Source organism: Poromitra crassiceps (assembly GCF_964638095.1).
Source record: "Poromitra crassiceps genome assembly, chromosome: 14".
In the NCBI taxonomy this organism is placed as follows: domain Eukaryota; kingdom Metazoa; phylum Chordata; class Actinopteri; order Beryciformes; family Melamphaidae; genus Poromitra; species Poromitra crassiceps.
The window spans coordinates 34,106,117-34,129,709 of NC_139633.1; the positions used below are offsets into that span (position 1 = coordinate 34,106,117).

General features: G+C 46.6%; 1 protein-coding gene across 2 annotated transcripts in view; it reads left to right on the top strand.

The window, feature by feature from the left end:
* LOC310788759 (NLR family CARD domain-containing protein 3-like) overlaps positions 1–23,593 on the top strand; it is a 275,717-nt gene that overhangs the window by 209,510 nt on the left and 42,614 nt on the right. Inside the window, exons 1-5 of one of the 2 annotated variants that reach the window (XM_083650325.1) lie at positions 2,544–2,655; positions 15,139–15,204; positions 15,792–17,643; positions 18,888–19,061; positions 19,987–20,160. In XM_083650325.1, the coding sequence (XP_083506451.1) occupies positions 2,562–2,655; positions 15,139–15,204; positions 15,792–17,643; positions 18,888–19,061; positions 19,987–20,160 (2,360 nt within the window). In that variant the 5' untranslated portion in view covers positions 2,544–2,561. Of the gene's footprint in view, positions 1–2,543; positions 2,656–15,138; positions 15,205–15,791; positions 17,644–18,887; positions 19,062–19,986; positions 20,161–23,593 lie in introns of those variants that run through there. The other variant, XM_083650323.1, reaches the window with a different exon arrangement.

Here is a 23,593-nt window from a genome sequence, read left to right on the forward strand (position 1 = left end):
TAGTCTGCCTTTTCCCCCCACCTGTTGCCTATGTTCCCTCATTAGTCTGCCTTTTCCCCCCACCTGTTGCCCATGTTCCCTCATTAGTCTGCCTTTTCCCCCCACCTGTTGCCTATGTTCCCTCGTTAGTCTGCCTTTTCCCCCCACCTGTTGCCTATGTTCCCTCATTAGTCTGCCTTTTCCCCCCACCTGTTGCCTATGTTCCCTCGTTAGTCTGCCTTTTCCCCCCACCTGTTGCCCATGTTCCCTCGTTAGTCTGCCTTTCCCCCCACCTGTTGCCTATGTTCCCTCATTAGTCTGCCTTTTCCCCCCACCTGTTGCCTATGTTCCCTCGTTAGTCTGCCTTTTCCCCCCACCTGTTGCCCATGTTCCCTCGTTAGTCTGCCTTTTCCCCCCACCTGTTGCATATGTTCCCTCATTAGTCTGCCTTTCCCCCCACCTGTTGCCTATGTTCCCTCGTTAGTCTGCCTTTTCCTCCCACCTGTTGCCTATGTTCCCTCATTAGTCTGCCTTTTCCCCCCACCTGTTGCCCATGTTCCCTCATTAGTCTGCCTTTTCCCCCCACCTGTTGCCTATGTTCCCTCGTTAGTCTGCCTTTTCCCCCCACCTGTTGCCCATGTTCCCTCGTTAGTCTGCCTTTCCCCCCACCTGTTGCCTATGTTCCCTCGTTAGTCTGCAATTTCCCCCCACCTGTTGCCAACGTTCCCTTGTTAGTGTGCCTTTTCCCCCCACCTGTTGCCCATGTTCCCTCGTTAGTCTGCCTTCTCCCCCCACCTGTTGCCTATGTTCCCTCATTAGTCTGCCTTTTCCCCCCACCTGTTGCCCATGTTCCCTCGTTAGTCTGCCTTTTCCCCCCACCTGTTGCCTATGTTCCCTCGTTAGTCTGCCTTTTCCCCCCACCTGTTGCCCATGTTCCCTCGTTAGTCTGCCTTTCCCCCCACCTGTTGCCTATGTTCCCTCGTTAGTCTGCAATTTCCCCCCACCTGTTGCCAACGTTCCCTTGTTAGTCTGCCTTTTCCCCCCACCTGTTGCCCATGTTCCCTCGTTAGTCTGCCTTCTCCCCCCACCTGTTGCCAATGTTCCCTCGTTAGTCTGCCTTGTAGTGAAGTAGGTGAAGTGTGAAGTGGAATTCAGGAATCAGGAATTCAGGAATCAGGTGAAGTGTCACGGTGTCACAGTTTTCACAAGAATTGCATTTTGTGACCGCGACGCTAAGCAGGGACCTTGGCAGGATCCTCCTCTACTCTCATAGAAATGATTTCATGATTCTACCTTCATGCGTTCTTTAGTTATCGACATGATGAATGTCAGTCGTTTTCACCCAAAACGCCCGTCTGTCCCCAGAAAGCAGAGAAAATTAGGGTTAGGGTCTTGTACCAGCGGAGCGAGGGAGCGATTCACCCCATCACAGAGGGGACGTGCAGATCACACTCTCATCTTGCACGGGGGGCAGGTGCTTCTGGTGCTCGATGTGTGGAGGTCTGAGAGCATATCTGATGGCTGAGATGTGTGTGAGGGCTCACAAACCATATTACTAACCTAATGACAGGAGAAGTGATTGTGTGCGTTTTACCAGCATCTGGTGAAAGAAAACCAGGCTGGAGCTGTTTTTTATGGAGCTTTTTCCTGAAACCAGATTGTTGCTTTTCTCTGCTTGCTGGTTTTGGTGGACAATTACCGTTGTTTCTGGGCAACTCTATCACATGATGGTGAAAACAGAGATTGAAGTGATATCACGTCAATGACCGGGGAAAGGGTTAATGGTTGAAGTTATCAGACACGCTCGCAGTCACACATCAGATTGTTTATTCCACGTGTGAAAAGTGAATCAGGAAAGACTGCTTTTTCCTTTTACGCTCCTGATTAATGGAACAGGCTCACAGACTCTCTAAAACTGGAGCGATGTGTTTCTATAGAGTCGTTCAGAGTACTTGAAGATATGTTACATAAGGCTTGCTCTTGTTTTTCTTCATGTTTTTATCTTGTTATCTATTTGTACTGTAATTTTGTATTTTGTATGTGTTGTAGTTGAAATGTCTAAATGCACTGTAACAGGGCGTCCTGTGAGAGCTTGCTTTTAAGGGCCTTCCTTGTATAAATAAAAGTTAAATAAGGTTAAAAATGTATAAAAAATAAAATATTTGTGGAGGGGGGGGGGGGTCATGAGATGATTTTTGGAATACATGTAGGGAAATAAACTAGTATCTTATGCAAATTTGTCACATTTAATCTTGTCCTGTGATGAAGGTCACATGACCTGAGTCTTCAGTTTTGAGTGGTCATGAGCCAAAAAGCCACCAGGACACCCATGAGCTGAGATGCATTTTTAATCATCACAGTGCAGAAATGACATAATTGAGTTGAAAATAACCTCTGATTTACAGGAAGCAACAAGGATGGCATCTAACAAGCTGCTGCTGCTAAAAGAATTGGAGGGTTTGGACGATGAAGAGTTCAAGAAGTTCAAGTGGCTCCTGCAGCAGGCTGACATCGTGGAAGGCTTCCCAGTCATCCCAAAGAGCCGACTGTGTAATGCAGACAGGCTGGACACAGTGGATGAGATGGTCCAGACCTACCCTGAAAACTCTCTGGAGGTGACCAAGAGAGTTTTGAGGGTGATGAAGAAGAATGATCTAGTGCAGAGTTTGTCAGAAGGTAAGTCATAGGAAGAGAAAAGTGCGGACAGGTGACAAACAGAATGTTTCGTCACGTGTCTCATAAATTAAGTATAAATTAAAATTAAGTATAATACAGCACTTTATAGGAACAATAGCATGAACTGTTAGGCTATCTTGCTTGCAGATAGATGTGTGAGGAGGGAGTGCCCTAAGAGCAGATAGATGTGTGAGGAGGGAGTCCCCTAACAGCAGATACTGTAGATGTGTGAGGAGGGAGTCCCCTAACAGCAGATAGATGTGTGAGGAGGGAGTCCCCTAACAGCAGATACTGTAGATGTGTGAGGAGGGAGTCCCCTAACAGCAGATAGATGTGTGAGGAGGGAGTCCCCTAACAGATAGATGTGTGAGGAGGGAGTCCCCTAACAGATAGATGTGTGAGGAGGGAGTCCCCTAACAGTAGATAGATGTGTGAGGAGGGAGTCCCCTAACAGATAGATGTGTGAGGAGGGAGTCCCCTAACAGCAGATAGATGTGTGAGGAGGGAGTCCCCTAACAGCAGATAGATGTGTGAGGAGGGAGTCCCCTAACAGCAGATAGATGTGTGAGGAGGGAGTCCCCTAACAGATAGATGTGTGAGGAGGGAGTCCCCTAACAGATAGATGTGTGAGGAGGGAGTCCCCTAACAGTAGATAGATGTGTGAGGAGGGAGTCCCCTAACAGATAGATGTGTGAGGAGGGAGTCCCCTAACAGATAGATGTGTGAGGAGGGAGTCCCCTAACAGCAGATAGATGTGTGAGGAGGGAGTTCCCTAACAGCAGATACTGTAGATGTGTGAGGAGGGAGTCCCCTAACAGATAGATGTGTGAGGAGGGAGTCCTCTAACAGCAGATAGATGTGTGAGGAGGGAGTCCCCTAACAGATAGCTGTGTGAGGAGGGAGTCCACTGCAGATGGTGTGGCAGTGGTGGCCCAATGGTTAGAGAAGCGAGCTTGTGACCGGAAGGTCGTCGGTTCAATCCCCGGGACCGGCAGGATAAATCTGGGTGGGGAAAGTGAAAAGGCAGCGCTTGCCCCTCCCTCATTACCACCACTGAGGTGCCCTTGAGCAAGGCCCTTATCCCCAACCGCTCCAGTGGAGCTGCTCAGTGGCCAGCAGATCAGACTGTGGTTGTACTGGTCAGCTTCCAGGTATGAATGTGAACAGGGCACTCCTGAAAAAGAGAGTATTGCTCTCAGTGAAACTCCACTTGTATAAATAAAGGTAAAAAAAAGAAGAAAAAAAGAAAGAAGAAGATATATGTGTGAGGAGGGAGTCCCCTAACAGATAGATGTGTGAGGAGGGAGTCCCCTAACAGATAGATGTGTGAGGAGGGAGTCCCCTATAACAGCAGATAGATGTGTGAGGAGGGAGTCCCCTATAACAGCAGATAGATGTGTGAGGAGGGAGTCCCCTAACAGATAGATGTGTGAGGAGGGAGTCCCCTATAACAGCAGATAGATGTGTGAGGAGGGAGTCCCCTATAACAGCAGATAGATGTGTGAGGAGGGAGTCCCCTAACAGATAGATGTGTGACGAGGGAGTCCCCTAACAGCAGATAGATATGTGAGGAGGGAGTCCCCTAACAGCAGATAGATGTGTGAGGAGGGAGTTCCCTAACAGATAGATGTGTGAGGAGGGAGTCCCCTAACATATAGATGTGTGAGGAGGGAGTCCCCTAACAGCAGATAGATGTGTGAGGAGGGAGTCCCCTAACAGCAGGTAGATGTGTGAGGAGGGAGTCCCCTAACAGCAGATAGATGTGTGAGGAGGGAGTCCCCTAACAGCAGATAGATGTGTGAGGAGGGAGTCCCCTAACATATAGATGTGTGAGGAGGGAGTCCCCTAACAGCAGATATATGTGTGAGGAGGGAGTCCCCTAACAGCAGATAGATGTGTGAGGAGGGAGTCCCCTAACAGCAGATATATGTGTGAGGAGGGAGTCCCCTAACAGATAGATGTGTGAAGAGGGAGTCCCCTAACAGCAGATAGATGTGTGAGGAGGTAGTCCCCTAACAGATAGATGTGTGAGGAGGGAGTCCCCTAACAGATAGATGTGTGAGGAGGGAGTCCCCTAACAGATAGATGTGTGAGGAGGGAGTCCCCTAACAGATAGATGTGTGAGGAGGGAGTCCCCTAACAGCAGATAGATGTGTGAGGAGGGAGTCCCCTAACAGCAGATAGATGTGTGAGGAGGGAGTCCCTTAACAGCAGATAGATGTGTGAGGAGGGAGTCCCCTAACAGCAGATAGATATGTGAGGAGGGAGTCCCCTAACAGATAGTTGTGTGAGGAGGGGGTCCCCTAACAGCAGATAGATGTGTGAGGAGGGAGTCCCTTAACAGCAGATAGATGTGTGAGGAGGGAGTCCCTTGACAGCAGATAGATGTGTGAGGAGGGAGTCCCTTAACATCAGATAGATGTGTGAGGAGGGAGTCCCCTAACAGCAGATAGATGTGTGAGGAGGGAGTCCCTTAACATCAGATAGATGTGTGAGGAGGGAGTCCCCTAACAGCAGATAGATATGTGAGGAGGGAGTCCCCTAACAGATAGATGTGTGAGGAGGGAGTCCCCTAACAGCAGATAGATATGTGAGGAGGGAGTCCCCTAACAGATAGATGTGTGAGGAGGGAGTCCCCTAACAGATAGATGTGTGAGGAGGGAGTCCCCTAACAGATAGATGTGTGAGGAGGGAGTCCCCTAACATCAGATAGATGTGTGAGGAGGGAGTCCCTTAACACATTGACTGCCAGCCGTTTTTTTCTTGCTGTAGGTAGCTTCTGCCAAGCCGTTTTTTGAGGATTGTGGCTCATTTTACAAGAGCCGAGGATTATTTTCTGCTTGGAGTTTGTGAACATACAATATCTCAAAAGTACTAATAGAATGTGTACTTTCTCTGTCTAAAAGAGTTAGTTTGTAGAGTTAGTAGTTATGTAAGCATTAGCAGTTGAATACAGCATGGTTTTAGCGTCAGAAAAAATATTCAGAGATAAACGGCTTTTTGTGAAATTCGATAGAACTGTCACTTTAACCATTCATTTTTGGCTCTCTCTCTCTCTCTCTCTCCCTCCCCCTCCCTCTCTCTCTCTCTCTCTCTCCCTCCCTCTCGCTCTCCCTCCCTCTCTCTCTCTCTCCCTCCCTCTCGGGAGGGAGACGCACTAGGTTTAATCCTAGTGAGAGGGGGAGAGGGAGAGAGAGAGAGAGAGAGAGAGAGAGGGAGGGAGGGAGAGAGAGAGAGCGAGAGAGAGAGAGAGAGAGAGGGAGAGAGCGAGAGGGAGAGTTGCTTCAACTCCTCCCTCCGTGGGCGTTCAAAGCACTGAGACTGTGACGGCCGCTGCAGCCAAGAAGCTGCTGTCCTGTGCCTGTCTGCACGGCCGCTGTTTGAGGAAGTCGGCATGGACTCGCTCGCTTCTTGGAGTTTTGGTTGAGAGAAGCTTTTGCGATTCTGGTCATATTTATGCTGCGTGTTTCAAAGTGTGTTCCACCTGTAATGTATTATGTAAATTTGCAATCCCGCATCGCCAGCAATCAGCGCGAAAACGAGAGCGTTTTCCCCCATCCATTTTCATGAGAATGGCTGGGGTGAGAATGGCGTGACAAGTTAAAAAAATGCTTGCCTTACTCTAGTCAGGAGACCACTGTTGCCACTTAGTGGGTCGGTGGAATGGGTTGTAAACGTTCGGTGGCTCCAATAATTATATAAGAGATTTAAAAGGGTTAGATGCACATCCCACGGTCAAAAAAAAAAAAAAAATTTTTTGACGAGTCAAGTCGTCGCTGGCAGTGAACAGCTGGATTGTGTTTGACGACTACACTCGTCGTTGGCAATTAACGTGTTAACAGCAGATAGATGTGTGAGGAGGGAGTCCCCTAACAGCAGATAGATATGTGAGGAGGGAGTCCCCTAACAGATAGATGTGTGAGGAGGGGGTCCCCTAACAGCAGATAGATGTGTGAGGAGGGAGTCCCCTAACAGCAGATAGATGTGTGAGGAGGGAGTCCCCTAACAGCAGATAGATGTGTGAGGAGGGAGTCCCCTAACAGCAGATAGATGTGTGAGGAGGGAGTCCCCTAACAGATAGATGTGTGAGGAGGGAGTCCCCTAACAGCAGATAGATGTGTGAGGAGGGAGTCCCCTAACAGCAGATAGATGTGTGAGGAGGGAGTCCCCTAACAGCAGATAGATGTGTGAGGAGGGAGTCCCCTAACAGATAGATGTGTGAGGAGGGAGTCCCCTAACAGCAGCTAGATGTGTGAGGAGGGAGTCCCCTAACAGATAGATGTGTGAGGAGGGAGTCCCCTAACAGATAAATGTGTGAGGAGGGAGTCCCCTAACAGATAGATGTGTGAGGAGGGAGTCCCCTAACAGATAGATGTGTGAGGAGGGAGTCCCCTAACAGATAGATGTGTGAGGAGGGAGTCCCCTAACAGCAGATAGATGTGTGAGGAGGGAGTCCCCTAACAGATAGATGTGTGAGGAGGGAGTCCCCTAACAGATAGATGTGTGAGGAGGGAGTCCCCTAACAGCAGATAGATGTGTGAGGAGGGAGTCCCCTAACAGCAGATAGATGTGTGAGGAGGGAGTCCCCTAACAGCAGATATATGTGTGGGGAGGGAGTCCCCTAACAGATAGATGTGTGAGGAGGGAGTCCCCTAACAGCAGATAGATGTGTGAGGAGGGAGTCCCCTAACATATAGATGTGTGAGGAGGGAGTCCCCTAACAGATAGATGTGTGAGGAGGGAGTCCCCTAACAGCAGATAGATGTGTGAGGAGGGAGTCCCCTAACACATAGATGTGTGAGGAGGGAGTCCCTAACATATAGATGTGTGAGGAGGGAGTCCCCTAACAGATAGTTGTGTGAGGAGGGAGTCCCCTAACAGCAGATAGATGTGTGAGGAGGGAGTCCCCTAACAGATAGATGTGTGAGGAGGGAGTCCCCTAACAGATAGATGTGTGAGGAGGGAGTCCCCTAACAGCAGATAGATGTGTGAGGAGGGAGTCCCCTAACAGCAGATAGATGTGTGGGGAGGGAGTCCCCTAACAGCAGATAGATGTGTGAGGAGGGAGTCCCCTAACAGCAGATAGATGTGTGAGGAGGGAGTCCCCTAACAGCAGATAGATGTGTGAGGATGGAGTCCCCTAACAGATAGATGTGTGAGGAGGGAGCCCCCTAACAGATAGATGTGTGAGGAGGGAGTCCCCTAACAGCAGAAAGATGTGTGAGGAGGGAGTCCCCTAACAGATAGATGTGTGAGGATGGAGTCCCCTAACAGATAGATGTGTGAGGATGGAGTCCCCTAACAGCAGAAAGATGTGTGAGGAGGGAGTCCCCTAACAGATAGATGTGTGAGGATGGAGTCCCCTAACAGATAGATGTGTGAGGATGGAGTCCCCTAACAGATAGATGTGTGAGGAGGGAGTCCCCTAACAGATAGATGTGTGAGGAGGGAGTCCCCTAACAGATAGATGTGTGAGGAGGGAGTCCCCTAACAGATAGATGTGTGAGGAGGGAGTCCCCTAACAGCAGATAGATGTGTGAGGAGGGAGTCCCCTAACAGCAGATAGATGTGTGAGGATGGAGTCCCCTAACAGATAGATGTGTGAGGATGGAGTCCCCTAACAGATAGATGTGTGAGGAGGGAGTCCCCTAACAGCAGATAGATGTGTGAGGAGGGAGTCCCCTAACAGCAGATAGATGTGTGAGGAGGGAGTCCCCTAACAGCAGATAGATGTGTGAGGAGGGAGTCCCCTAACAGCAGGTAGATGTGTGAGGATGGAGTCCCCTAACAGATAGATGTGTGAGGAGGGAGTCCCCTAACAGATAGATGTGTGAGGAGGGAGTCCCCTAACAGCAGATAGATGTGTGAGGAGGGAGTCCCCTAACAGCAGATAGATGTGTGAGGAGGGAGTCCCCTAACAGCAGATAGATGCGTGAGGAGGGAGTCCCCTAACAGCAGATAGATGTGTGAGGAGGGAGTCCCCTAACAGATAGATGTGTGAGGAGGGAGTCCCCTAACAGCAGATAGATGTGTGAGGAGGGAGTCCCCTAACAGATAGATGTGTGAGGAGGGAGTCCCCTAACAGATAGATGTGTGAGGAGGGAGTCCCCTAACAGCAGATAGATGTGTGAGGAGGGAGTCCCCTAACAGATAGATGTGTGAGGAGGGAGTCCCCTAACAGCAGATAGATGTGTGAGGAGGGAGTCCCCTAACAGATAGATGTGTGAGGAGGGAGTCCCCTAACCGCAGATAGATGTGTGAGGAGGGAGTCCCCTAACAGATAGATGTGTGAGGAGGGAGTCCCCTAACAGATAGATGTGTGAGGAGGGAGTCCCCTAACAGATAGATGTGTGAGGAGGGAGTCCCCTAACAGATAGATGTGTGAGGAGGGAGTCCCCTAACAGATAGATGTGTGAGGAGGGAGTCCCCTAACAGATAGATGTGTGAGGAGGGAGTCCCCTAACAGCAGATAGATGTGTGAGGAGGGAGTCCCCTAACAGCAGATAGATGTGTGAGGAGGGAGTCCCCTAACAGCAGATAGATGTGTGAGGAGGGAGTCCCCTAACAGCAGATAGATGTGTGAGGAGGGAGTCCCCTAACAGATAGATGTGTGAGGAGGGAGTCCCCTAACAGCAGATAGATGTGTGAGGAGGGAGTCCCCTAACAGATAGATGTGTGAGGAGGGAGTCCCCTAACAGCAGATAGATGTGTGAGGAGGGAGTCCCCTAACAGATAGATGTGTGAGGAGGGAGTCCCCTAACAGCAGATAGATGTGTGAGGAGGGAGTCCCCTAACAGCAGATAGATGTGTGAGGAGGGAGTCCCCTAACAGATAGATGTGTGAGGAGGGAGTCCCCTAACAGCAGATAGATGTGTGAGGAGGGAGTCCCCTAACAGCAGATAGATGTGTGAGGAGGGAGTCCCCTAACAGCAGATAGATGTGTGAGGAGGGAGTCCCCTAACAGTAAACTTCATGACAGCAGGTCAATGGTTCAGGTTTAATTAAATGGGAACACATACATGGGTCTGCACAGAGGAACACAGTTTGTGTCACTTAAGGCTGTTACACACCAGGAGCGACGCAAATAAACATTAGGACAATTCAGAATCATTCGCAGGTGGAAACAAGATGCAATTTTGTGGTTAAATAGGTTCTAAACAAACCATCACGACAGGAACAAATATAGTCAACATCAAGCAGTGATGTCTTGTGAGAAGAGGAGAGAGCATGGAGAGTTCCACTGCTTGGTACAGGAGCTGAAACCATGGCCGCTTTCACACCTACTTCAAGTCGTCTGTGGGGAAGTTTGACCTCAGAGAGACGACTGTCCCAGAGCAGAGGCTAGGGGCCCTATCTTCCCAACGGCGGTAATTCTGCGTTAGCGCCTGTTTTGTGCTGGAATAGCGCAGCACAAAGCCCTAATTGTGGGCGTGTCAGCCCACTGCACTTCACGTCATCTCGGCGAAAAGCTCCATAGGCGTGTTTATGCCCATAAGATTCACAAGGTGAGATCACTCCCCTTAAAAGCCACAGCGTCACCGCCATCATGTCACCACCTTCTTTCTTGCTGAGAGCAAGCAGAGAAGCAGTGAGAGAGAGAGAGAAAAGAGAGAGGGTGAGAGAGCGAGAGAGAGCAGGAGAGAGGGGGGAGGGGAGAACGAGAGAGGGAAGAGAGAGAGGGCTGTTGCGCAATTACGCAGTGATGTCCCAAGGCGTGCGTTTACTGTAATTAGATGTTTCATTCATATAGGCTATATATTTTTACAATAATAATAATACTAATTGATTGGATTTATATAGCACCTTTCTAGACACTCAAAGCGCTTCACATATCAGGGGAGGGAGGGGGAGGGAACTCAACTCATCCACCACCGATGTGTAGCACCCGGGTGATGCACAGCAGCCAGTTTGCACCAGAACGCTCAACACACATCAGCATCACGGTGGAGAATTGAGGACTGAATGTGCCAATTAAGTAATGAGGGATGATTAGGTGGCCATGATTGAAGGAAGGCCTGTGTGGGAATTTAGCCAGGGCACCGGGGTTACACCCCTCAGGGCACCGGGGTTACACCCCTCAGGGCACCGGGGTTACACCTCTACTCTTGCGAAGAGTGCCGATGGGCTCTTTAATGACCACAGAGAGTCAGGACCTCGGTTTAACATCTCATCTGAAGGACGGTGCTCACTCTCAGGACAGAGTCCCTGTCTCTGCCCTGGAGCATTGGGTAGATTATTCATTAGATCAGATTATTCATCAGACCAGAGGGGAAGAGCACCTCCTACTGGTCCTCCAACACCACTTCCCACCTATTTCCTCCCTAATTGTACTTCGCCATTAGTCCCCCTGCTGCCCTGGTCGCTGCTCCTCTGCTGATCTGGGGAGAGCCTAGACTAGCACCATGCTTCCTCCGAGACATGAGCTGTAGCCAGCCGCTTCTTTTTCACCTGACAGCAGAAGCCTCACCGGTAGGACGTAGCACGTGGGAGGATCATGCTATTCCAACCAGTTCCCTTCCCTCTGAACAGGCGTCCCGACCGACCAGAGGAGGCGCTGGTGCAGCGACCAGGACAATACCCCCAATCCGGCTTCACTCCCGCTAGTCTGGCTTGCCAGACTCTCCCAGCAAAGGAGCTGGGAGAGTCTGGCTGGGGACGCTTTCTATTGTGGACTAGAGGGGAAAAAGGCTGTTTACAGCCATCCACCGAACGTACCATGCAGGCTGCTTCATTGCATAATAATCCACATCAATCGTTTTCAGCGTGTAGCAACGAGCTAGCGACTAGCGCTGCTGTTGTTATTGTTTCAAAGGCAGCGGCGCAGGCATTTGAGCTCAGCAGATTCAACACGTACAGCAGCAGAGACATACAGATTCAACACGTACAGCAGCAGAGACATACAGATTCAACACGTACAGCAGCAGAGACATACAGATTCAACACGTACAGCAGCAGAGACATACAGATTCAACACGTACAGCAGCAGAGACATACAGATTCAACACGTACAGCAGCAGAGACATACAGATTCAACACGTACAGCAGCAGAGACATACAGATTCAACACGTACAGCAGCAGAGACATACAGATTCAACACGTACAGCAGCAGAGACATACAGATTCAACACGTACAGCAGCAGAGACATACAGATTCAACACGTACAGCAGCAGAGACATACAGATTCAACACGTACAGCAGCAGAGACATACAGATTCAACACGTACAGCAGCAGAGACATACAGATTCAACACGTACAGCAGCAGAGACATACAGATTCAACACGTACAGCAGCAGAGACATACAGATTCAACACGTACAGCAGCAGAGACATACAGATTCAACACGTACAGCAGCAGAGACATACAGATTCAACACGTACAGCAGCAGAGACATACAGATTCAACACGTACAGCAGCAGAGACATACAGATTCAACACGTACAGCAGCAGAGACATACAGATTCAACACGTACAGCAGCAGAGACATACAGATTCAACACGTACAGCAGCAGAGACATACAGATTCAACACGTACAGCAGCAGAGACATACAGATTCAACACATACAGCAGCAGAGACATACAGATTCAACACGTACAGCAGCAGAGACATACAGATTCAACACGTACAGCAGCAGAGACATACAGATTCAACACGTACAGCAGCAGAGACATACAGATTCAACACGTACAGCAGCAGAGACATACAGATTCAACACGTACAGCAGAAGAGACATACAGATTCAACACGTACAGCAGCAGAGACATACAGATTCAACACGTACAGCAGTAGAGACATACAGATTCAACACGTACAGCAGAAGAGACATACAGATTCAACACGTACAGCAGTAGAGACATACAGATTCAACACGTACAGCAGCAGAGACATACAGATTCAACACGTACAGCAGTAGAGACATACAGATTCAACACGTACAGCAGTAGAGACATACAGATTCAACACGTACAGCAGAAGAGACATACAGATTCAACACGTACAGCAGAAGAGACATACAGATTCAACACGTACAGCAGTAGAGACATACAGATTCAACACGTACAGCAGCAGAGGCATACAGATTCAACACGTACAGCAGCAGAGGCATACTACAGATTCAACATGTACGGCAGTAGAGACATACAGATTCAACACGTACAGCAGCAGAGACATACAGATTCAACACGTACAGCAGTAGAGACATACAGATTCAACACGTACAGCAGAAGAGACATACAGATTCAACACGTACAGCAGAAGAGACATACAGATTCAACACGTACAGCAGCAGAGACATACAGATTCAACACGTACAGCAGCAGAGGCATACAGATTCAACACGTACAGCAGCAGAGGCATACAGATTCAACACGTACAGCAGCAGAGACATACAGATTCAACACGTACAGCAGCAGAGACATACAGATTCAACACGTACAGCAGCAGAGACATACAGATTCAACACATACAGCAGCAGAGACATACAGATTCAACACGTACAGCAGCAGAGACATACAGATTCCACACGTACAGCAGCAGAGACATACAGATTCAACACGTACAGCAGCAGAGACATACAGATTCAACACGTACAGCAGCAGAGACATACAGATTCAACACGTACAGCAGAGACATACAGATTCAACACGTACAGCAGCAGAGGCATACAGATTCAACACATAGAGCAGAGACATACAGATTCAACACGTACAGCAGCAGAGACATACAGATTCAACACGTACAGCAGAGACATACAGATTCAACACATAGAGCAGAGACATACAGATTCAACACGTACAGCAGCAGAGACATACAGATTCAACACGTACAGCAGCAGAGACAGACAGATTCAACACGTACAGCAGCAGAGACATACAGATTCAACACGTACAGCAGCAGAGACATACAGATTCAACACGTACAGCAGCAGAGACATACAGATTCAACACGTACAGCAGCAGAGACAGACAGATTCAACACGTACAGCTGCAGAGACATACAGATTCAACATGTACAGCAGCAGAGACATACAGATTCAACACGTACAGCAGCAGAGACATACAGATTCAACACATACAGCAGCAGAGACATACAGATTCAACACGTACAGCAGCAGAGACATACAGATTCAACACGTACAGCAGCAGAGACAGACAGATTCAACACGTACAGCTGCAGAGACATACAGATTCAACACGTACAGCAGCAGAGACATACAGATTCAACACGTACAGCAGCAGAGACATACAGATTCCACACGTACAGCAGCAGAGACATACAGATTCAACACGTACAGCAGCAGAGACATACAGATTCAACACGTACAGCAGCAGAGACATACAGATTCAACACGTACAGCAGCAGAGACATACAGATTCCACACGTACAGCAGCAGAGACATACAGATTCAACACGTACAGCAGCAGAGACATACAGATTCAACACGTACAGCAGCAGAGACATACAGATTCAACACGTACAGCAGCAGAGACATACAGATTCAACATGTACAGCAGCAGAGACATACTACAGATTCGACACGGGGGGGCGTGGAAAGGAAATCCAAATATGGTCGCAGTCGCAGTCAGAGCGGGTCAGAGCCAATGCAGAGCTTGCAGGGAGCGGAATGGGATTTCCATCCGACATCGACTGAAATGGTCGGCACCAATGAGAGAGCTAAGTCCACCATGCTGCCAGACTGCAGGACTACCCTCCTGCAGACACCAGCCAATTGTGCCTGTATGGACACCCTACCAAGCTGGAGGTAACACGAGGATGCAAACGTATAACCCCCGTGTTGGTAGGCAGGGATTTCACCGCTACACTACCCGGACGCCCCTTAATCGAGACATTATTGATTTATTTGAATCAAGTTTGTAGGTGTGACCTGAGTCCTAGGTCCTGTGGTTATCAATACGCACAGACAAATATAACCAGCCTATTTAGCCGCCTATCTACTGTTGTCATCACTCCACCATGGTATTGTGGCCTACACATTATTTTGCCTAGTCTACATTTTGTTTATGTTGCAAATGAAAACTCTCAAAAATCGACTTTGATCCAACATTTTAACATCAATATGCATTGTTGCATTGACTGATTATAGGTTTGAAAAGTTTTATTGACGTGTGAATTAATTGCACAAAGTAATCGCGCTTGGTGTATATGAAAACTAATGATGAATGTTCACTTCCTTCAGTATAAATGTAGAGTTGTGAGATGAATATGAGCTGTTGGCTAGTGTGAAATTCAAGCCCTTTTAAAGTTTCTCTCTCTGTCTCCGTTTCTGTCTGTCTGTCTGTCTGTCTGTCTGTCTGTCTGTCTGTCTGTCTCTCTCTGTTTCTGTCTGTCTGTCTGTCTGTCTGTCTGTCTCTCTCTGTTTCTGTCTGTCTGTCTGTCTGTCTGTCTGTCTGTCTGTCTGTCTCCGTTTCTGTCTGTCTGTCTGTCTGTCTCTCTCTCTGTTTCTGTCTGTCTATCTGTCAGTGGATGTCAGTGATGTCGGGGAGCCTACAGGGAGCAGAGGAGCTTCCTCCAGCAGTCAGACTGAAGGTAAAGCTGTTCTCTAGCTCCCCCTGGCTGCCATGTTGATTTTCTCACTGGCCATTTAGTGTGGCTGTTAAAATCAGGAAGGATTTTGTATGTTGTTGTTGTTGTTTTTACTTACTTGAGTGATGTCACAGCTCCTGGAGCTGTATTGACAAACATTGTGAGAATCCTCTCAGTCTTAACTTTGCCTAAAACGTCTTAGCAAACAGTTATAGTTCAGCTAGTTCTCAGAGCAACCTTTTCTAATGTGATATTTCACAATGCAATCAAAACAGGTGATGGAAACACACCTACAGTCTGTTCTGCCTGATATCACAACCTATGTCTTCCACTAAGGCTGCATGTCAACAGCCTCTTTTCACAATGATGCCAGATGCTTCTTTCTTATTTTAAAAAGAAACATTGTATTAATGTTGACAGTGAGAACACGATTGTTATTTTTAAAACACCAACTTTTAGGGTGAAAAAAGCACTGAGGTTCAAATTACTTTTTGTCTCAAGCATCTGCTTATTGCTGCTACCTGCAAAATAACCGTATATACTTGTAGTTGTGATTCAGTTTTTCATTAATGTTAGTTTATTCTACACAGATCTGCTGGTGAGAACAGAGCCTCCACAACTCATCACATGGTACCAACTAAAGCTCCAACCTAACTTTGAGGACAGTTTTGTGTGTCTACAAGAAGGATGGTTTGAGAAAAAGGATGAACAACCTCTGGATGATATCTACACTAAGCTCTACTTCACAGACAGCCGTGTCATACACATCAACAGGCAGCATGAGGTCAGACAAATTGAGATAGCATCAAACAAGCCAGTGAGCACAGAGGAATCAATTGAACCAAGTGACATCTTCAAACCTTCTGTAAAGCAAAGATCTATAAGAACAGTGCTGACCAACGGGATTGCAGGAATTGGCAAAACGTTCCTTGTGCGCAAGTTCATCCTGGACTGGGCTAAACAAAGAACCAATCAAGATGTCCATCTCTTATTCCCCTTCACCTTCCGCCAGCTGAATGAATGGAAGGGAAAAAGTTTTAGTTTGGCAGAACTAATTCACGAATGTATCAGCGAAACCGAAGTCATCAACGAGGAGGCTCTTAATTACATCTTCACAAAAATGCAGAAGTCAGGAAACACCAGCTATGATAAGAGTAACTTCAAACTCCTGTTTGTGTTGGACGGTCTGGATGAGAGCCGCCTTCAACTAGACTTCAAAGCCAATGAAAAAAAAATTGATGTGACAGAGCCAATCACAGTGGATGTGCTGCTGACAGCCCTCATCAAGGGGAAACTGCTTCCCGCTGCTCGCCTCTGGATGACCACACGACCTGGAGCAGCCAATCAGATCCCTGGAGACTTTGTTGACAGAGTGACGGAGGTGAGAGGCTTCACTGACCCACACAAAGAGCAGTACTTCAGGAACAGATGCACAAATGAGGAGGAGGCCAGCAGAATCATCTCCCACATCAAGACTTCACGAAGCCTTGACATCATGTGCCACATCCCAGTCTTCTGCTGGATCACTGCTATAGTTCTGAAGGAGCTCTTAGAAACTGGTGAGACAGAAGACCTGCCCAAGACCCTGACTGAGATGTACACAGAGTTCTTGGTGTTTCAGATCCATCAGACAGAAAAGAAGTATGGTGCAGAAAACAGCAATCGGTACATTAAGTCACTTGCAAAACTGGCTTTTCACCAGCTGGAGAAAGGCAACCTGATCTTCTATGAGAAGGACATACAAAAGTGTGGCATTAACTTCTCTGATGCCTCAGAGTCGGGAGTGTTCACAGAGATCTTTAAAGAGGAGCGTGGGCGGAAGAAGGGGACGGACAAGATGTTCAGCTTTGTCCATCTGAGCATGCAGGAATTCCTGGCTGCTCTTCATGTGGTCATGTCACTCATCAACAGTAAGAAGAATGTGATGCCCATGCCACGACTGACTTTCCAGAATCGGAGGATGTTTTTCAGCAAAACATCTGCAAAAAAGGTCCACAGGATTGCTATTGACAAGGCCTTACAGAGTCCAAATGGACACCTAGACTTGTTCCTCCGATTCCTCCTGGGACTTTCACTGAAGACCAATCAGAAGCACCTACTAAACCTGCTGACACAGACAGGAAGTGGCTCACAGACCAATCAGGAAACGGTCCAGTACATCAAGGAGAAGATCAGCGAGAATCCCTCTCCAGAGAGAACCATCAATCTCTTCCACTGTCTGAATGAGCTGAATGACCGTTCTCTAGTGGAGGAGATCCAACAGCACCTGAGATCAGAAACGCTCTCCACAAACAAACTCTCCCCTGCTCAGTGGTCGGCTCTGGTCTTCATCTTACTGACATCAGAAGAGAAGCTGGACGAGTTTGACCTGAAGAAATACTCTGCTTCAGAGGAGGCTCTTCTGAGGCTGCTGCCAGTGGTCAAAGCCTCCAACAAAGCTTTGTAGGTGACACTTAAACTGGATATATTAACTGTTAATGAATCTAATTGTTAGATTAATGTTATTGTTAATCTAATAATATTAATATGTGATCATAGTGATGTGAACGTTCACAATCACAACCACCAATCATTACATAATGTTAGGCAAACAACAGATGACTAAAATCGATCATAATCAAAGCTTCTACTGTAAAGGCGTTCCTCAGATATCACGCTAAAGAACATTGGGACGTACGTACGGACGGACAACCCGGATCCATAATGCCTCCGGCCTGGCTGTCGCCGGCGGAGGCATAAAAAGTCCAGTAGTGTTGTGCGTGTTCTCGGCTGTGGCGATCCCGCTGGGGAACAAACAAACATGTTGTAGGCTACTCACAGAGTTAAAAGCACTCTCAGCTCAGCACCATTCCTTCCAGGCTTCTCCTGACAAAACGCTCATCTGCTCCTTAACTGCTCAAAATAAAAACTCCAGTAGTGTTGTGCGTGTTCTCGGCATGAAATGTTGTGAATTTAACGTTATACTAACAAACACGTTCCAGGTGTTGATAATCCTAATGTGACGTGTATGTACATCCATGTGATAGACGGAGCCAACTTCAGTTTCACTACCAGTCAGTAATAACAAATCCATGTGATAGACAGATCCAACGTCACGTTCACGTTAGTATCTGTGACTGCCGCTAATTCATAACAATATGAACAAATTAAAGGACTTGAATTCACTTGAACACTTGTAACATTACTCACACTGGGTTAGAAAAGAAGTGTACGAAGATTCATGTTTACAACAGCTCTGCAGACCACAGCTCAACGTCAGGTGTGACTACTGGCTGGCTGTTGGGTGCATTTGTTTGTTCTCACGGCGCGTGCCGGTGTGAGTTCCCCGTGTTAAAAACAGTGTTGGCCTGAATGACCCTCCCAGCCAGGAAACTAGAGACTGTCTCACAAAGCTACACTCCACGTTAGATATTATGGAGAGAGAAAGAGAGAGGAGAGGAGGGGAAAAAAACAATAACAACAAAGCGTCGATTGCTGATTTGAGCATTGATTACCATGGCAATGATTCTAGCTTTGAAGCGTCGATTTCTTTTGGGTCAGCCCTACTAATTTTGTGCTATTCGGCATAACACCACCTATACTGGCAAAAACAAAAAGCGCTTTATCAAAATGTGACGCGAGTACTAAATGGAAAACATTTTAAAGTTGTTTGTCGTTGTTTGTCTCCATCACTAATTCTCATGCAGACTGAGTGGCTGTCAGCTGTCAGAGAGAAGCTGTGAAGCTCTGGCCTCACTTCTCAGCTCCCAGTCCTCCAGTCTGAGAGAGCTCGACCTGAGTAACAACGAGCTTCACGATTCCGGGGTGAAGCTGGTCTCCGCTGGACTGCAGAGTCCACACTGCAGACTGGAGACTCTCAGGTAAGATCCATTCACAGCTTTCCTCATGTGATTTGACACGGCTCCCACAGCTCATCAAATATGGCATTCACAAAAAAAATGTATTTGCAAGACATTGTTGAGTGACACTCTCTCCCTCTTTCCCTCTCTCTCCCCCACACACACACACACACACACACACACACACACATACACACACATGAGATAACACTGTGAGTCATGTTTCGGGTCTAAACACTAATGTATGAGAGTATTTCTGAACGTAAACTTACTTTGATGTCACATCAGTGATATATATTGAATATATTGAGATCCTGCGTCCACCAGTCAGTAATAACAAATCCATGTGATAGACAGATCCAACAGATTCACGTTCGTATCTGTGACTGTTGCTAATTCATAACATTATAAACAAATTAAAGGACTTGAATTCACTTGAACACTTGTAACGTTACTCACACTGGGTTAGAAAAGAAGTGTACAAAGATTCATGTTTACAACAGCTCTGCAGACCACAGCTCAACGTCAGGTGTGACTACTGGCTGGCTGTTGGGTGCATTTGTTTGTTCTCACGGCGCGTGCCGGTGTGAGTTCCCCGTGTTAAAAACAGTGTTGGCCTGAATGACCCGCCCAGCCAGGAAACTAGAGACTGTCTCACAAAGCTACACTCCACGTTAGATATTATGGAGAGAGAAAGAGAGAGGAGAGGAGGGGAAAAAAACAATAACAACAAAGCGTCGATTGCTGATTTGAGCATTGATTACCATGGCAATGATTCTAGCTTTGAAGCGTCGATTTTTTTTGGGTCAGCCCTACTAATTTTGTGCTATTCGGCATAGCACCACCTATACTGGCAAAAACAAAAAGCGCTTTATCAAAATGTGACGCGAGTACTAAATGGAAAACATTTTAAAGTTGTTTGTCTCCATCACTAATTCTCATGCAGACTGAGTGGCTGTCAGCTGTCAGAGAGAAGCTGTGAAGCTCTGGCCTCACTTCTCAGCTCCCAGTCCTCCAGTCTGAGAGAGCTGGACCTAAGTGACAACAAGCTTCACGATTCAGGGATGAAGCTGGTCTCCGCTGGACTGCAGAGTCCACACTGCAGACTGGAGACTCTCAGGTAAGATCCATTCACAGCTTTCCTCATGTGATTTGACACAGCTCCCACAGCTCATCAAATATGGCATTCACAAAAAAAAAATATTTGCAAGACATTGTTGAGTGACACTCTCTCCCTCTTTCCCTCTCTCTTCCCCCCCCCCCCCACACACACACACACACACACACAAATGAGATAACACTGTCAGTCATGTTTCGGGTCTAAACACTAATGTATGAGAGTAGTTCTGAACGTAAACTTACTTTGATGTCACATCAGTGATATATATTGAATATATTGAGATCCTGCCTCCACTCCGTTCTTGTGAGCATGACTGCTCACTACAGTGTGGCAGACTGTAGTGAAAAGCTTCTCCATCCGCTAAGTGGTTTCTACTTTAGCCGTGCGTGACGACCGCATGTTTTTGATCATTGTCAGTTCCTCCAAAACATACAACTGTTGCTGTTTTCCACCTATGAGTATTGTTGCTTCCACACATGTATCTCAGTCAAAATAAAAGCTCTCTGCAGAGCCATGTCATTGTGACCTCATGACATTTTTAAGGATATTTCATATTATTTTGAAGAAGCAGCGGCCAAGATTTATCATCAGTGGACCGTCGCTACTCGCTACTAAATGTATTTTATTAAACCGGACGGACAAACCCTGTCTCACTCACACACACACGTTTGTCCTCCTCGTTTTAGCCATCCTGGCTCGTCGTTCCTTCATGGTCAGGCCAGGAGGTTAAACATTTTAGGAAAAACATAAGCACAAGATTTAAGGGTGTTTTGTACAGCAAATTCTATTTTATGGACATCTTAACTCGGACCCTGAGGGAAATCTTAACCTAAGGTACTTTGTGCAACTGGGCCCCGACCTTTAGGGTGCTCAGCCCCCAATGAGAATGTGGCTGACCTCGGACCCGCTTGGGGCGTCCGGGGGCATAAACACCCCCCCCCCCCCCACACACACACACACACATGCACACACATACACACACACACACACACACACACACACACACACACAGAGACACACACACACACACACACACACACACATCTCGCTGTCACTCACCACGATCGCAGATTTAACTCCAAAACAGTAGCATTGTGGATGTGAGTGGATCTACATTTACTAGTTTAATATTATCAATTGCCTGGCCTCCCAGGATACCTCGTAATGTTGCATTTACCCCCATGCATATCGTTTTGACCATTTTTTCAACTTATAAATGTATAAAACCAGAGGAAACTCGCGTTTTCTAGTGCTTCTCTATGCAGCTCTAAGCTGAGAATGTCCGAGTGTATTGTGAGCTGCACGCGCTGTGATTGGCTCATCTGCGTTCGGGGCGTGGCTTAGCGATAGGTCAATTGATCCCAAGTGAACCGCCCCATCTGCAAAGCCTTAGGGGAGTAACCCCACCCATCTACTGTTTAGGGATAAATAATTATTACACCTTTGACTAGGGGTGTCACGATACATTCAGTTCACGATACGATACGATACACGATATTGGGTTCACGATAACGATACGATACAATATTTTAACAATATTTTTTTGCAATCGATTTGTAAGTTGAGGGGGCATCCTCCACGCTAATTTGAGTGATTTCACCATTTTCATCCTCCGTGTCTGTAACGTCCCTCGTCTGTTCAAACAAAGCAATGAAAAGGAGAGCGAGCATGCAATCAGATGCAGATCAGTGCCACCATGTTCAGCTTCTTTTTCTCACGATATGAGATTTAATCTCAACGATACATATTGTCACGTTTTGATATCGCGATATATTGTGGGACGATATATTGTGACATCCCTACCTTTGACACTTAAAAACCTATAAAAATACACAAAAATGTCAATTTCACCCACTTCCCGAGGTCGTAGAGACTCATGGACGGTTTCGTTGTAAAGCCCATGCTCACTTCTTGGATAAGCGATGACAATTTCAGAAAGATCAGAGCGTCGGTTCCAGAGTTATTCAAGAAAATCTGGCAGGCTTAATTTGCATTTTCTCTCCATCATGCAATTCTGACCCTCTTAGAGACACAAAACCCTGAGTGAAACACATCTCTCAGAATCACCCCCCTGGCCGTTTGGGCATTCAGACATCTGCCTCCATTGGTCAAGGCCAGCCCAGACCTCCTATCTCATTTATTACATGCTTTATAAGGCATAGATAGTCCTCACTTTAGATGAGCTCACATGAAATACTTAACTAATGACTAGTAACTACCTTAATTAATCATGAGTTTGAGTATCAATAAGTGTTTATAAACCATCTATTAACACTCACTAACCATCTCCAAATCATGCATAAATGTACACATGGATGTACATACGTTGTTTAATCATTTACTTACACGTTCTAAATGATCTTATGAACCATTAACAACTCCTAAGTAAATGGTTTGTAATTGATATAATACGTATTTATAAATGGTGCATCTATCATTTACAAAGTATGAGAATACAATCATTAAACACATTAGAGATTAGGTTATTAATCAGGAATAAAATGTTTATAACTGTGTTACTAATGCTTAGTGATGTATGAATAATGCTTTATAAATGATGAATTCATGATGAATTATGTATTTACTAATGGTTTATTAATACTTTATAGTGTATAGTTATTATAAAGTGTTACCACGTTGGGTGCTGCTCAGTGATTTTCACTGCACAATGAGGTTATCGTTTCACAGCACACTGTGGGATATGTCACTAATCACAGTAACGTGAACGTTCACAATCATGACCACTAATCATTACATAATGTTAGGCAAACAACAGATGACTAAATAAATGGTTAATGATAATTGAATGACAACAATAGCCAATAGCTGCATTGAGTCATTCGGTAAGAAATCCATGGTGCATCATGAGAATACGGCACTTTAATTGAATTAAACTAAATTGTAAATTGTATTAATAATGTACCATACTTGGGGATGGCGCTTAGGGGGACCTGATGGAGTGCAGTGCCGAAATCTTGTGCAATTTGGCATAGCGCCACCTACTGGCAACACAAAATGTGGTTTATCTCAAGAGCCGTTATTCAGATCGACTTCAAACTTGGGGAGTGGGATGCTGGGAACTTGGCAGTCTATTGCCTAATTTGTAGGGCTGTCCCAAATACCATAGTCAAGGTCTTTGCACACACAGTCCGATTGTTTTCATATGCGTGTTTTTTAATCCGTCATCTGAAAACATGATTTTTCCCAGCTCGCAAAAATCTATTGACTGATACGAAAAACGCAGAAAATCGAACCTCGTCCGAAAACTTAAATTACGGACGTAATTGTCGGACTTGGTGTTTCCATGATGATTGACATAAATGAGGTCGTATTCTTTTTTTTCCCGTGCGTCAATTTTGGACGAAAATACAGACTTGGTGTGCAAAAGCTATTAGAGCGTTGAGATAAAATCAATCATAATCAAAGCTTCTAC